Here is a 16,765-nt window from a genome sequence, read left to right as displayed (position 1 = left end):
ACAGGGGCAGAATGACTTTCCTGCTTCTGCTGGCCATCCTATTCCTGATACCAGGATGCCATTTTTTTCTTTTTTTAAGGCCACCAGGGCACACTGATGGCTCATGTTGACCCTACGGTCAACCAGTACCCCCAGGTTCCTTTCAGGCTGGCTGCTCTCCAGCCACTCTGTCCCCAGCCTGTAGTGCTACATGGGGTTATTATGGCCAATATATAGAACCCAGCACTTAAACATGATAAATCTCATTCCATTGAACTCTGCCCCTCTATCCATCCTGTCAAGGCCCCTCTGCAGAGCCCTCCTACCCTCAAACAGATGGACACCTGCTGCCAACTTAGTGTCATCTGCAAACTTACTGATGATGGGCTCAATCCCTTCATCGACATCATCAATAATGATATTGGGATTGGGCCCAACACTGATCCCTGGGGGACACCAGGCATTAAGTACCTGTGCCTTTTACTCGTCTTTTGTTACTATATTTCTCTCCATGTGCAATAAGGAGTGAAGGAAGGTTGTCCTTGCCCCTTCTTTTGCCATTAATATATTTATTAAAACATTTTTTATTGTCCTTCACAGAAGTGGCCAATCTAAGTTCTAAATGGGTTTTTGCCTCTAATTTTTTTCCTACATGATCTAGCAACATCCTTAAACATATCTCAAGTTACCTCCCGTTTTTTCCAAAGGAGATACACCCTTTTTTCTTTCCCCTTAATTCATTCGGAAGCTCATTGCCCATCCAGGCCAGCCATCTACCCTGTCGGCTCATCTTCCAGTATATTGAGATAGCTTGTTCCTCTGCCTTCAAGATTTCTTTCTTGAAGTAGGTCCAGCCTTCCTGGACCCCTTTTAAGGGCTGTTTCCCAAGGTACTTTACAAGTTAGTTCCTTAAATAAGCCGCAGTCCGCCCTCCAGAAGTCAAGAGAGGAGGTTATGTTGTTGCCCCTCTTCGTTTGATTACATATTGAAAACTCTATTGTTTCATGGTCAGGTACCAGTACATAGTAGGGGTCATCCTGATGGGAAGCAGCTCCATGGAGAAAGACATCAGAGTCCTAGAAGACAACAAGTTATCCACTGGACAGCAATATGCCCTTGTGGTCAAGAGGGTCAATGGCATCCTGGGTGCATTAAGTGCAGTATGTCCAGCTGGTCTAGGGAGGTTGTCTTCCCCTCTATTCTGCCCTAGAATACTCTACCTGGAATGCTGTATCCAGTTTTGGGCTCCCCAGTTCAAGAGAGAGGGATCTACTAGACAGAGTACGATGGAGAGCTATGAGGATGATTGAGAAACTTGAATATCTCTTCTATAAAGAAAGACTGAGCAAACTGGGGCAGTTTAGTCTTGAGAAGGCTGAGACAGGATCTTTTTAATTTAATGCCCATAAGTATCTGAGGGGTAGGTGTCAAGATGAAGGTCACAGACTCTTTTTGGTGATGCCTAGTGATAGGACAAGGAGCAATGGGTACAAGCTAGAACACAGAAAGTTCCTGCTCAATGTGAGGAGGCACACTGTCCTGGTTTGAGGCCAGACAGATTCTCTATTGCCCTGAGAGGGACAGAAGAGTGACACTCACACAAATGGATTGAAGAGTAGTGAAAAGTTTAAATGGAAAAGCAATTGGTGAAACTACAAAAACTACAAGCGTAGTGGCAAAGATATCCCAAAGCATACAGCGTCCCTTACACAACACTCAAAGGCCTCCCAACTCTTCCCTTCTCCCCACCTGAGGGTATACCCAAAACCCCCAGGGCTCTTTCTTCCCCCTTGCTGCTAGCCTAATCTCAGGCTGACGAGGTCTGAGACTGCCCCCCTTCTCCCTTCCTCCTGGCATTAGGCCTAGACAGGCCTAAAAGGCCTTGAGATACTCCCCCACTGTTACCTGATAGAAAGCATCTCCTACAGGAGCAGAGAGGGAAGAAAGAGGAAGAGAATGACTTGCAGATGAATTTATAGGGTGCAGGATTTTGGGGTAGAAATACGCTGTTTCTTGTGTCCACCTTATTGGGTTGGACACTTGGGACACCGGAGGTATAACTTAAGTGGCAATAACAGGAGGCACCCAGCCTAAACTGACACACACAGACCTTTACTGTGAGGGTGATGGAGCACTGGAACAGGCTGCGCAGAGAGATTGTGGAGTGTCCCTCTCTGAAAACTTTCAAAACCCTACTGAATGTGTTGCAGTGTGGCCTGCCCTAGGTGATCCTGCTTTGGCAGGGTGCTTGGTCTAGATGATCTTTTGAGGTCCTTTCAAAACCCTAACATTCTGTTATTCTAACCTATGATGGCATGTTTCAAGTTACTAAATTGTGAACAAGTTATTCCTTGTACAATCTGTTACCATGTTAAGTGATGTGCTTTTTTAGAAATAATTTTAGAAATGCATTAGGAATAAGTTACAATAAATGTCAGTTGTGAATGTTGAGGTGAAAATGTGATGGTTTAAATTCTTGGATATGTTATCTTGATATTTGGATATGGAGGTTTAAAATTCCTCTTTCCATTCTTTCATGCAACCCTCAATCTTTCCAGTCAGAGTTTCAGTGGCTGAGACCAAAGAAACATGTGTGAGACTATCCTCCAATTGTCTTATTTGGTCACTAAAATAATCAACAGTAGGAGGTGCTCCACCATAGTTTCTTGCCACAATTCTGCTTGTCAAAATACTAGCATAATTAGGAGGAGCAAGTTTAATGAGTTTCTTGGCAAGACCTGTTCCTACAGGAATTTCATCAGGATTCAGGGTACCATGATTTCCATAAATAATTTTCTCACAGCAAATTCTCTCAAATGCTTAATTCCTTCATCTATTGTAGTCCATCTCTCTGGGTAGATCGTCCCTGGATGGATACTGCATCACCACAGCCAATGAAAAGTGTGCCTACAGAGAAATTTTACCAATGCAACTCCCTATATACTTGTTGATCCCAGAATCCTTTGCAAGAGTTCTGAGCTGTTTTGCGGACTTGTGACATACTACTAAAGCAGGTGTGCCTGTGTCATAGCATCTTCCCAACCAACTCATTATTGGTTCAGTGTCTCCTCTGAGATAATCTTTTCTTACATACCTAATTTCCTGCCTGGGTGTATTAGCTGACTGTATATCATCTTTATCTCTATCATCATTCTCATCTTTGTCATCCTCATCTTCTTCATCCTGCTGTCTCCCAGGACTCCCTGCTAGAAGCCCCTGTTTGACCACCTTAAGTTCAGAAGCACCTTCCTTGGTTCCTGATCTCTTAGAATTCTTACCCTGTTTTGCATCTCCATCATCTATTGGTGGCTTCATTAATTCAGCAAGATCTTTAAGACAAACTTTCTTTTTCTCCTCCTTTCTTTGATCACTATCACCTCGTTCACTTCCCTTGGCTTTCTTGACTTGTCTGCATTTGAGAAGTATTAAAAGGGGTCATCTAAGACCGGTTTGTTTGCCTTTGCTTTATGTGGCAGAGGAGTTGGAACTGGATCAGAAGGATCCTTTTCGACAGCAGCAACCAACTTTACAGACACCGGTGCTGCTTGGAAAACACAGCTGGATCCGCAGAAGCAGTTGGTGTAGGAAGAGTGTCACAGGGTGCTCTTTGGGACCCTGCTGCCGCTGCAGGACATGCTTCCGTTCCAGCTGCTGCAGGTGGAAGTCCACCTTCCGCCTCAGCCCCGGTGATGGCTGCTACCATTGGAGTCACTGCTGCCAGCATTAGTGCTGCTGGTGTGAGGTCTGCTGGCACCCTTATACAGTATACGCTGTTCATATTGTGTTTAACACAGAGCAATTCTTCCACCTACTAGCAATTTTACAGTATGGATGATTGCTCACTGCAGTGCTTGCTGCTGCCATTTGTTGCTGGGTAGGGACTGCTGACGAAACTGCTGGGAGTGCTGTGTTTACAGGTGCACCCAAGCTTGCCACCGCTGTCGGGACAGGAATTCCAGGTACAGCTGCTGCTTGTGCAGGGCTAGCGAGCGCTTGGGTCACCACTGCTGCCAGCACCATTTGAGCTGACAGCTGCACCCCTTTACTGGCTTTTCGACGGCGCTGCCATGGCTCGTTCCTGCCTGCGCTAAGGGTTTATCCTGCTGTCTTGTACCAGAGGTACCCATATTGCCTCTTTATTCCATATTTCTGGGTCAGTGGGAAAGCAGTGATCTGGGCATTTTCTCTCCCTTTCTAAAGGGATTGTTGCCACACATATTTTTCACATGCCACTTCTGTCTTCTTCCCCCTCCCCCACTATTATCTGAACCAGCTTCTTTGTTAACTCTTAGCTCCCTACCACTGCCTGCGTAAAAGGTAAACACTTGCCTAGTTTTTCTCTCCACAAAGCTACAGCCAACCCTAATATAACTAAAGACAGCAAATTGAAGCATAGAAGACAAACCATTGTAGGATTCAAATCACTTAAATAACTCACAGTTACAGAGAATGTAAATTCCAGAAACTTGGGTGGAGTATGTACTGAAAAGTTACCATATTTCAGATGATTGACAAGACCAAGGCAATAATCATCAGCACCCACAAACATTGCCTTCACCGAGCTCCACAGCTTCATTTTGGCTTCCTTAATCTGAGCACTAATTAATCAATCAATTGAGCAATGTCCCACAGTTGGATAAGGACCAGTTAATTACAATGTGGTGGGTTGAAATTACCCCCCAACATAAAATTGCCTGACCAGCTCAGTTAGAAAGCAAATGAAGGTGTATTTACAAGAAAACTACAATCTAAATATGAAATGCGATGAGTATGTACAAAATATACAATACTTATGCATATTTACAATTTATAAACAGCACAAGAACCACCCCTGGACAAACCAGGGGACTACTAGTGACTACTACCTTCCTGTTCCCTTTCCTCCCCCGTACACCCGACAAGATAAAGAGCAGAGAGTTGCTGTTAGTTACTTAACCACAACAGGAACGCATTCAAGGTCAGCAGAAGCACAAGTTAGTATCTGCCAGAGTGAGGAAGTTGGAAAGAAAAATATTAGTTTAGCAAGCTAGCTTTTATGTTTGTAGTCCTTCCAATGGCATTACTTACAACTTTTTTTTTTTATTTTCCTTATTATATCCAGTGGTGATTTATTTACATTCTAGCACTTTCTGTTCAAGATCTGTGCAAAAATCTCTAGGCACAGCCTAAAACTACCACACAATGAAAAGCTTAATCTGTTCCCATGTTTTGCTTTCCGTTTGCAGAATGTCAGAACATATGCCTGCTATCAGCTAATGTACCGACCTACCTAATGGTAGGTAGTGGTAGATAAACTACTTTTTGATAATTTTGTTGACTTTTAAAGTTTTGTCCATGTACTGAAACAGGAAAGTTCTTAATTCTGTTCCCCTACTCACACTTTCTTCCCTTGTCTTGCATAGGAAGGGAGAGCTCTAAAGTTCTTTGTGTTACTGCTTTAGTCACTTTAGTGCTATTTTAGTTCTGTGTCTTTATACAGTTTCTCATGCTGTGTGACCCACATTTCAACATGTAGTCTGAGACTCTGACTTTTTAGAATTCCTATAACACAACTTTAATGAGATCATCTAAATTATTCCATTTGAATACGGTTTTACTATTTAGTATTTTCCCAAGCCTGAGGTATTCTGCAAGCTCAGTTAATTTCTGTTCTTCAAGATTTTGCCATAAAGACCGTGAAATTCTGAGTAGTGCATTTGAAGTATTTGGGTGGTGGGTTTTTTTGTTTCTTTGTTTTAATCAGTATGTTTTAAATTCTAAACCAGCTTGTAAGTGTTAATTGTCTGCTATTTGTAAATGTTAACTTAAACATGGATTTGGACCTTACTTTCTCTGTGTTTGTCTTTTAAGTGGATGCATGAGAATGAAATGAGACTAGAAAGAAGAGCTTATATAGGTGAGACAGTATTTAAACACAAATCACTTTAGAATATGAAGGTAAAAGAGGCTTCACTGAATAAATCGAGTCCATTGAAGTCTCCCATAATGGAGAAACCTTTATGAGAATACATTCAAATATGGATTAAAAAACTTTGTAATATTTCAGTGGCAAATATTACCAAGACTTGCTACTCAGATATATTTTCTTTATATAAATTGGACAAAACAAGTCACTAATAACACAAGACTCAAAAGACTCTTGGATAGTACAGCTAAAGGATTTTTTTTATGGAGGAGTTGTAATTCAAGAAATTGTACGCTTGTGTTTGTAATTAGGTAGCACATTATAATAGAGCTGGCCACTGAAATAACACTGAACTGAGAACTGATATAATTCAAATTAAATAGCAAATTAATGTATATATTTTCCAAAATATAAAAATGGAGCTAGGTAATAACCAGCAAAATTAAGAATTCTGGATTAAATATGTGTTTGACCTGATGCTTTTTAGTTCAAGAAGAATCTGGAATTTATGCTAAAAAAAGACAGAATTCTCAACAGCCATCATGCTGAACTGGAAGGTCTTTTAACTAATGTAGTGAGGTGTGTCTCTTTCAACTACTGAAGCATGTAACGTTATGCTTAGTAGTGTTACTCCTTTTAAAAACGAATCATGGATAATTCCTTAAAAAGTTGACCTGAGAATACACTAACCGTGCTTTTATTTCCTCTATGCAGTAGTTTACTGTTCACAGTAGTAAATATTGTCGTTTGCCCAAAACTTGTGTTACTTCATCTGTTTGAATGCAGAAAGAATAAGACCAAACAGAATAAAAGACTAATTAAGTTTTCAAGTGTTTTGATTGAAGAACTTGTAATATGACTGTCTTCATTATGAGTGCTTCAGAAAACAGGCAGCATCCTTTCTGAATTTTTCTATGCCTATTGTTGATAAAAAGTCCTTGCTTACTATATCAGTATTTTTGTACTTAGAAATTAAATGAAAATATGTCCAAGAAATAATCACCTCTAACTTACTTTCTTTTTGACTAGCTGCTTGGAGCTTATTCTTCACTTGCTGTTATGTAACATGGTCAAGTGAAGATGTAATATGCAATTAATCCTTTGCACAAATCATACTGAGGATGGTGTAATATGAAAGATAAAAATGACTTAGTATCTGTCTTCTGGATGTCTTGGTGTAAGTGCAGTGATTTCAGCCTCATCTGGCTTCAGTTTATTCCAGTGGAAGTTTTTGACCTCTAATTTTTTTTTTCTTGGCTGTTTTTAACTGCTTCTGGTTAACATTTGAAATGTAGAATGACTGAAACATGAAGTTGGGAGGGATGTCTGGACATCATCTGGTCCAATACCCTGATCAAGCAGGATCATCTAGATTGCCCAGGACCATGTCCAGATGGCTTTTGAGTATCTCCATAGATGGAGACTGTACAATATCTGAGTAACACATGCTCAGTAGTGGGTTGAAATTAACCCCCAAAATAAAATTGCTAGACCACCTCAGTTGGAAACAAATGAAACTGTATTTACGGGCACACTAAAATCTACAAATATTAAATGCAATGAATATGTACAAAATATACAATATTTACATGTGTTTACAATTTATAGACAACACAAGAAGCCTCCTGGACAAAACCAGGGGATTACCAAAAGTTTCCTCCTCTTCCTGCCCTTTCCCCCTGTATGTGGGACAAGAGAAAGAAGAGCTAAGAGTAGCTGTTAGTACTTAACCACAACAAAGAAATGCAGCCAAGATCATCAAGCCAGCAGAAGCACCAGTTAGTATCTGCTAGTGTGAAGGAAGTCAAAAAGAGGAAGAGTTAGTTTACAAAACTCTTTATGTTAGATTTCAGACCAATGGGATTATTTAGACCTTATTTTCCTTTTTAGATCCAATGGCAATTTATTTACATTCTACTACTTTCTACTTTAAGGATCTGTGGAAAATTTTCTAGGCGCAGCCTAAAACTGCTACAACATTGAAAATGTATTTTCTTATGTTCATGAGGAATCTTTTGTAGTTTAATTTGTGCCTATTGCCTCATGTCTAACTGGAAATAATCTGGGTTGTCCTTCTCCGCACTCTTCCTTCAGTTAGTTTTACACATTGATAAGATCTCTTCAAGGCTTCTTTAGGCTAAACAATTCCAGTCTCTCAGCCATTCCTCATGTGGGACCTGCTCCAATTCCTTAATCAACTTAGTGCCCCTTTGCTGGACTCCTACCAGTGTGTCCGTATCTCCCCTGTACTAAAGAACTTGGAACTGGACTCCAGATGTGGTCTTCCACTTCTGAATAGCGGGGAAAGATCATCTCCCTTGACCTGATGGCAACATTCATTACGCAGCCTATGATCTCATTGCTGTCTCATGTTCAATTTGGCATCTGCTGAGCCTCCCAGGTAATTTTCTGGAAAGGTGTTTTCCAGATGGGCTAGTTGCAACATGTAATGGTGCTCGGAGTTGTTCTTCTCCAGGTTTCAGAACTTTGCTCTTTGTCTCATTGAACTTCATGAGATTCCTGTCAGCCCATTTCCCCTGCCTGTCAATCTCTGTATAGGGATGCCCCTCTGGTGTATCAGTTACTCCTCCCAGTTTGGTGTCATCTACAGATGAAGGTGCACTCTTCCTCATCACTGAAATCATTAACCAAGATACTAAGCATAATTGGACCCATTAGTGACCCCAGAGTATACCACTGATTACTGCCCTCTATCTAGATGTTATGCCACCAATCACCACCCTCTGGGCTGACTGTTCAGCTGCTTTTTGGTCCATCTCAATGTGGACTTATCCTGCCGTATGCACTAGCAGCTTCACTAAGAGGATGATCCAGGAGGCAGTGCAAAAAGCCTTGCAGAAATTGAGGTAGAAAATATACGTGGATGTGCTCTCTTCTACCAGACTGGTCATTTCATAATAGAATTCTTTTAAGTTAGTCAAGCACTACTTGCCTTTAGTGAATCCATGTTGACTATTTCTGTTGACTTTCTTGTCCTTCATGTGCCTGGAAATGGTTTCCCAGATTTAAGTGGTCCATCACGTTCCCACGGGTTAAGGTGAGGCTGGCAGTTCCCTGCAATCTCCTTCATCTTGTTGTTGAAGATAGGGTTTGCATTACTTTCCTCCAGTCCTTGTGCATTTCTCCTAATCATGAAGATCATTCAAAGGTTTTCAGAATAGCCTTGCAGTGACATCAGACAGGGAGCCCCTCAGTACTTGTGGGTGCATACCACTGTGGCCCATGGACTCATATATATGTCCAGTTTATTTAATATTCCTTGACCTGGCCCTTTCCCCACCAATGGCACATCTTCCTTCTTCCACACTTTTCCCCTGGCCTGTGGCACCTGGCTTTCATTAAGTTGTTTTGCTAGTAAAGGCAAAGGCAAAAAAAGATATTCCATAGCTCAGCCTTTTTTCCACGTCTTATGTCACCAGGCCCACTGTCTCGTTCAGCAGCAAGCCTTAGCCTTCCTTTTATCGCTGTCTGCTTACAGAAACCCTTGTTGCCTTTGATGTTTTTGTCAGGATTCATTTCTATTTGGACTTTAGCTTTCCGAACTTCATTGCTGGATGGTTGGACAATGTTTCTGTATTCCTCCCACATTAGTTGTCATTGCTTCTACTCTCTGTAGGTTTGCTTTTTGTGTTTGAGTTTTGTCAGGAGCTCCATCCATGCTGGCCTCCTTGCATTTTTGCCTGACTTCCTACTTGTTGAGATGAAATGCTTTTGAGCTAAGATGAGGTGGTTGTTGGTTATTAACTAGCTTTCTTGGGTCCCTTTTCCTTCCAGGGTTTTATCCTCTTGGACTCTGCCAAAAAAAGGAGGCCAAACTTTGCTCTCCTGAAGTCTAGTGATGTGATCTTGCTTTTTTGTCCTGGTCCTTTCTCTTAGGATCCCAGATTTCATCCCAAATGACCATTTCATTGTCACTAGCCACAGCTGCCTTTGACCTCTACAACCCTAACAAGCCCCTTGTTGGCAAGTAAGAGGTCCAGCAGAGTCTCTTTCCTCACTGGCTTCTGTATCACTTGAGTTAGGAATTTGTCATTAATGCACTCCAGGATCTTCCTGGATTGCTTATATCCTATGGTGTTGTCCCTCCTGTACATGACAGGGTAGTTTAAGATCGTCATAAGGACCAGGTCCTGCAAATGAGAAGTTCCTATCTGTCAGTGGGGGGGCCTCATACACTTGTTGTTCCAGCTCAGGTGGCATATAGCAGACAGTCACCCATGCCAGTCTGCTTTTTAGTCCTTGCCCATAGGCTCACAGTTGGCTTCTCATCCATCCACAGGCAGAGCTTCATCGTTCTGTATCTCATCACTCCTGTCAGTCACAGGGCTGCTTGTAACTCTCTCTGCCAGCCTTTCTTTCTAGCTGAAAGCTCTCCATAGCAGGTCAGCCATCCTCCCAGCAAAGATACCTTTGCCTCAGTCAGTGAGAAGGATCTCATTTCTCCTAAGCAGATGGTGACTTACACACAGGGTCCCATGGTCATAGAACCCTAAAACCTGTTTCCAGTATCTGCTCTGAGGGTCACTTATTGATGTGTGCTATCAGTGTCCTCTCACACCCCTAACCCTCATTGGTGGCATTGAAAAGGACACCACCTGGGCCTCCATGACCTTAATTACTACCCTCAAAGCTCTGCAGTAACTTCTGATGAAGTTCAGATTGCCTCTGTCAGTATTGTTGGTACCCCCAGGGAAAAAATTAGGGGTGGTAGTCAGTCAGTTGGACAGGTTTGCTGGTTTGAGGCCATACAGATCCTCTCTTGCCCCAAGACGGACAAAAGAATGACACTCACACAAATGGATTGGAGAGTGATGGAAAGTTTAAATGGAAAAGTAATTGGTGAAACTATAAAAACTACAAGCATAGTGCCAAGAACATCCCAAAGCGTACAGAGTCCCTTACATAACATGCAAAGGCTTCCCAACTCTTCCCTTCTCCCCACCTGAGGGTATACCCAAACCCCCAGGGCTCTTTCTTCCCCCTCCACTGCTAGGCAAGTCTCAGGCTGGCCAGGTCTGGGACTGCCCTCCCCTCCTTTCTCCTCCTGGCATTAGGCCTAGACAGGCGTAAGAGGTCTTGAGATACTCCCCCACCATTACCTGATAGAGAAGCATCTCCCACAGGAGCAGAGAAGGAAGAAAGAGGAAGAGAATGACTTTTCAGATGGATTTATAGGGGGCAGGATTTATGGGTAGAAATACGCCGTTTCCTGTGTCCACCTTACTGGGTTGGACATTTGGGACACCGGAGGTGTAGCTTATGTAGCAGTAACAGGAGGCACCCAGCCTAAACTGCCACAACAGGCTTTTACAGTGCTTTGACATCTTAATCCAGGGCTATGGCAAATGACAAACCTGTCTAAATGATGATCAGGTCATTGAGTCAGTTATTTCAGATAACTTTTGATTAAGACTCCAAGATCTGCAGTTTCCAAGAATTGCGGTTTCCAGCTTCTGAGCTCATCATCATGGGACCATGGTTTGAGATAGTTGTAGGGTAATACATGATAGGGGGAAAATTAATGTATTGTAATAATGATATTATTATGTAATATTATAAGGACTGTAAAAATTGATATCTGGCAGACTGCAGAAAGTTGGTTGTAAAATTCAGCCTCCATCTGTGAAAAAACTCAAGGGAATGTGGACGGTTTCATGAGTTGTTACTTTTTAAACAAATACATTTTCATGGTTGAAATATCAAAAGAGTTTATTAGTCTTAAGCTCACTCATTGGTAACTGGCAGATTTACAGAGTGTTCACTTAATTTTCTTCAGAAGGATGAATTTCACAGAAAAATCACAATTTCTCAAAATGAAATTGTAGAAAAACAAAAAAAAAGTGCTATTGGGCAAACTTCAGTGTAACTCTTTCTTGGTCCCTGCAAGCTGGACACACAAAATGGCAAGTATTGTAGCTGTATTTTCCATTAAACAGTGTTGTCCGAAGGTGGAAACAATCCTGGTGGAGTAGTGACATGACAAGAAGATCTTCATACTTGCCATAAGTGTCTAGTTTATGGACATCATAGGCTGAACTGTGGTTCTGTTAGTTCTTGGATTGCAATGGCTTGTATACCCACCTAATGTTACATCGTTTTGTATCTTAAGCTAAAGGTCTGTGGTGAGTTGACCCTGCCTTCCTGCTGGATGCCAACCCAACCAAGGTCATCTCACTGCAGTCCTTTTTAGCACTCAGCCTGGGGCTTGAGGAATGAGAGATAAAAGGATAGTGATTGGGTGTGGTAGTGGATTGGATGTCAGTAGAGTGAAATAATTTGGGATTCTTTCGTTGTCATGAGCTGAAAGAACAAGGGGTTGAATTTCATTGATGTTGGTGTTGGAATTTTTTTTTTGGTAAACAAAAGTGAAACTTGTGATGAGTTGTGATGAATGTATACTTTATTAACTATTCTCTAAATAAGTGTTTCCCAGAGGTGAAGGTGGAATATAATGGGTGCAGGTGCCCAGGTGTTGGCAGCAGTAGGCACCTAGGGTGGTATATGTGAGGATATAGCTAGGTCCAAAATAGACTTACTGCAGAATGCAGCTAAGCCCTTTATCAGCAAGGATGGGCAGTGACTGGCTTGAGAGTAGCCCTGAAGAAAAGGACTTGGGGGTGCTGGTGCATGAGAAGCTCAGTATGAGCTGTCAGTGTGCACTTGCAGCCTAGAAAGCCAGCCATATCCTGGGCTTCATCAAGAGAAATGTGGCCAGCAGGTTGAGGGAGGTGATTCTTCCCCTCTGTGACGCTCTGGTGAGACTCCCACCTGGAGTACTCTGTCCAGTTCTGGAGCCCCTGTTGCAAGAAACATATGGGTATGCTGGAATATGTCCAGAGAAGGGCCACGAGGATGATCAGAGGGCTGGAGCACCTCTCCTATGAGCACAGGCTGAGAGAGCTGAGGTTGTTCAGATTGGAGAAGAGAAGGCTCTAAGGAGACCTTATTGTGTCTTTCCAGCATGTGACGGGGTGTTTTAGTGTGTTCTTTGGGGTTCAGGAATTAGCACACATACCACAGGTGCTGTCCAGGCACGGCTTTCTTTTATTGAAAAGGCAGATGAGGTTATGTAAAATTGTAGCAAGGCATGAAAACAGAAAGTAAGGCACAAACTGAAAGTAAGGCACAAGTGGAAAGTAAAGCGCACCCCAGCCAGCTAATGAGCAACACGACGGTCCTGGAGATTGCAAAATGGTGAAGCTGGCCGGCACCCATCCAAGTGGGCATCCCTGCAACAACAAGGTCCTGTCTGTAGGATTGGCACAGTGGCTCCAGTCCTGCCATTAGAGATACCTGGCTTACATAAAGCCAGTGTCCCATGACACTGGCCTGGGACGTTGCAGGAGGCTAGACTGAGGAGAAGAGAGGTCCTCCTTATTGCACAATGTATTGCATAACTCACATTCCCTCCCACCCATGTGCACAACCCACTTAGGGGTCGCCTTCACCCCTGACCAGCAATGGCCTTCCTCCCCTTCATCTTCCTCTAGGGCTTTTTTGACCTCTGTGGAGCTTTTGGAGGTCATCTGTGGTCTCCCAAGTTGATAGTGAATTCCTAGCCCCTACTTTGTTTATAAAGCAGGAACTTGCAGACTCTGTTTTTCATAGTTTCAGCCTTTCTTGTCGGCCAGCTGGATACTTCTGGTCAAACACAGGTTAACCCATTCCTCTCACAAGGGGGCCTACAAGAAAGCTGATGAGGGACTTGGTGTTGGATAGTGATAGGACTAGGAGGAATGGATCCAAGCTAGAGGAGGGTAGATTTAGATTAGACATTAGGAAGAATTTCTTCACCATGAAGGTGGTTAGACACTGGAACAGGTTGCCCAAAAAAGTGGGGAAAGCCCTATCCCTGGAATTTTTTAAGGCCAGGCTGGACATGGCTCTGGGCAACATGATCTAGTGGAAGGTGTCCCTGCCCATGGCAGGGGAGTTGGAACTAAATGATCCAACCCTGACAATTCTGTGATTCTGTGAAATATGTCCTCCCTTGTATAATTAGGGTACTTGGCAACTGTAAATAGGTAAGGAGCTTTGTTACAGCAATTGGCAGCAGTTTTCCTGTGACAGTTTCTTTCAGTTCCCTTTAAGTCTGACGTCTGATTTTTGCCCCAGTCTGTCTTACGTTGTCATCCCTTCTTTCTTGTTTAGTTTGTCATCTTCATCTTCTGCTTTTCCCTGATTAGTCTTCTGTGCTATTCTGTGTAATAGTCCTTCTGCCTCAATGCTGTTGTAAGCTGTCATAATTTTTGTGACTTAAATTTCTTAGTACTTCTGTTTATCTAATCAACTTCAGTTTCCTCAGAACAGTGTCTGCCAACTGCTTCTCTTCCTGCCAGCTGTGTCTCTTTTGGTGTCCTGCTGTGACTGGAAACTTGCTCTCATTTATCAGTTTTATATTCCTTTGATGTTATCTCTCCCTGTTTAACGAGCAAGTGGATCCATTTTTGGTGAAGGCAGCTTTGGCTTTTAAGAGCAGAACTGTTTTTGTGAATTCATGTAATCTTCCTTTTATTCTTTTAGATGCTGGATGTCTATGACGTTCTTCCTTTTGATAACCCAGATGGTGGTGTGTGGAAACAAGGATTTGATATTACATACAATGAAAATGAATGGGACAGTGAACCACTACAAGTATTTGTTGTACCTCATTCACACAATGACCCAGGTAAATTTTTGATTGTATTGATTTTGGTGCCTGGAGGCTATTGAGTTAAAAAATATGTTGCCATTTCTGTTAAGATTTGGTTTTTTTTTAAGTACACTACTTAAAATGGTAGATTTAAGTCTACCAGGATAGTTAAGCAGGTGTACAATTCAAGTGCCACTGACTTAAGTGACAACTGTTATGATCGAAATTGTGCAGGGACTTACTTATTAACTGGATTAGAACTTCAGAGTGGATATTGGGAAGGTAATAGAGATTTTATGTGTTCATCCTGCTGTAACCCAATCAGTTTATTCTTCGCTGCATTAAATATAACCTATTTTTATTTTGCCTTTCTAAACTGCAACAGATGATTAACTCATAGCCTGTGCTAGAGACATCTGCTTTTTGAAAGATGGGATTTTTTTGACTCTAACACTTTCTTTACTGTTTTGTGTACACCCCTGCCCCAAACCTACAGGGGGATAATATAAAACCTGGATCTAAAGTGAAACATAGGTATGCTTATATAACTTCACTTCTTATGCCCACGTGGATGTTTACTGTACAAAAAAAAAAAGGGTCACTTTATTTTGAGATGACTGTAAAACACACAAAAAAAGCAGTGAATTTTACTGTTATAATATACACTTGGTACATGCATGCTGACTATGAAAGCTGGTCAAGCTGCTTGTTATTTTTGGAAATCAATGATTTCACTGATTTTAAACTCTGCTACTGTTATATCTAACAATTTAATTTGTTGTTTGTAGTACTTTGTTTTTTAGTTTTTGCAGGTTCTTTTTCTCACAGTACTAGTAATTTTGTTTTCATCTTTTAAAAAAGAAAAACGTCTTTGTAATTTACATGCCTTCTGTGACTGTATTCCAAAACAGAATATATTAGGTTGATTTCCTCTGTGGTGTCTCATCAGGACTTCATGAAGAACTAACTAGTTTCTGTTGCCATTCTGGAATGAGTCTTTGAAACTAACCTTTACCTTTCTAACCTCTAGCCTTCTGCTTTCTTCTTTACATCTATATTCCCATCTTTCTGTAATCACTGGTGGTAGATAATCACAGTCAACATCTTTTTGTCTGACAAACTTTGCCTTTGCACACCTTTATGTAGTACTTGGTTCATGCTCCTGCCTTTCTTGTGGTCTTTCACTTCCTGACCTTGGACTTCACAGAACCACAGAATCATTCAGGTTGTAAAAGACCCTTGGGATCATCAAGTCCAACCATTAACCCTGCTCTATGAAGTTCACCCCTAAACCATGTCCCCAAGCACCACATCTAAATGACCTTTAAAAACATCCAGGGTTGGTGACTCAACCACCTCCCTGAGCAATGTATTCCAACGTCTGACTACTCTTTCTATGAAAATCTTTTTCCTGATGTCCAGTCTAGACCTACGCTGTTGCAGTTTGAGGCCATTCCCTCTCGTTCTATTACTGATTACCTTTGAGAGGAGACCAGCACCAACCTCTCACCATGTCCCTTCAGGTTGCTGTAGAGAGCAATAAGGTCTCCATTTAGCCTCCTCTTCTTCAAATTAAACATCCCATCTTCCTCAATCACTCCTCATAAGATTTATTTTCCAAGCCCTTCACCAGCTTTGTTGCCCTCCTCTTCACTCACTCCAGCACCTTGGCATCTCTCTTGTTTTGAGGTGCCCAAAACTGGGCACAACACTTGAGTGGTGGCCTCACCAGTGCGAAGTATGTGGGGACAATCACTTTACTACTCCTGCTGTGTACACTAATTCTAATACAAGCCAGGATACCATTGCCTTTCTTGGCCACATGGCCACACTGCTGACTCACATTCTGCTGCTTGTCACTTAGAACCCCCAGCTCCTTTTCTGCCAGGCAGCTTTCTGGCTGCACTTCCCCAAGCCTGTAGCATTGCATGGGGTTGTTACAGCCCAAGTGCAGGATGTGGCACTTGGCCTTGTTGGAGCTCATACTGTTAACATTGGCCCATAGATCAAATCTAAGTCCATCTGTAGAGCCTCCCTCCCCTCCTGTGGATCAACACTCCCACTTAACTTGGTGTCATCTGTGAACTTACTGGCGATACACTCTATGTCCATAGTGTGGTTAGAGAAGAAACTACTTCAGTCAGGCCCCTTCATCATCCTAGCCCATAGTCAATGGAGTTCCCTGGCTGTAATTTAAAGACCAGATAATGATATTTAACACAATTTAG

At 42.2% G+C, this 16,765-nt stretch overlaps 1 protein-coding gene across 1 annotated transcript in view; it reads left to right on the top strand.

Annotated features, from left to right (window-relative positions):
• Nucleotides 1–16,765, top strand: part of MAN2A1 (mannosidase alpha class 2A member 1) — a 140,121-nt gene that overhangs the window by 14,128 nt on the left and 109,228 nt on the right. Inside the window, exon 3 of the mRNA XM_054397387.1 lies at nt 14,429–14,573. Coding sequence (XP_054253362.1) covers nt 14,429–14,573 — 145 coding nt within the window. The remainder of the gene's footprint in view (nt 1–14,428; nt 14,574–16,765) is intronic.

The sequence above is a fragment of the Indicator indicator genome, chromosome Z, assembly GCF_027791375.1.
Source record: "Indicator indicator isolate 239-I01 chromosome Z, UM_Iind_1.1, whole genome shotgun sequence".
NCBI classification, from domain to species: Eukaryota; Metazoa; Chordata; class Aves; order Piciformes; family Indicatoridae; genus Indicator; species Indicator indicator.
Note: the sequence above shows the minus strand (reverse complement) of the source record. Positions and strands in the feature narration are given on the sequence as shown.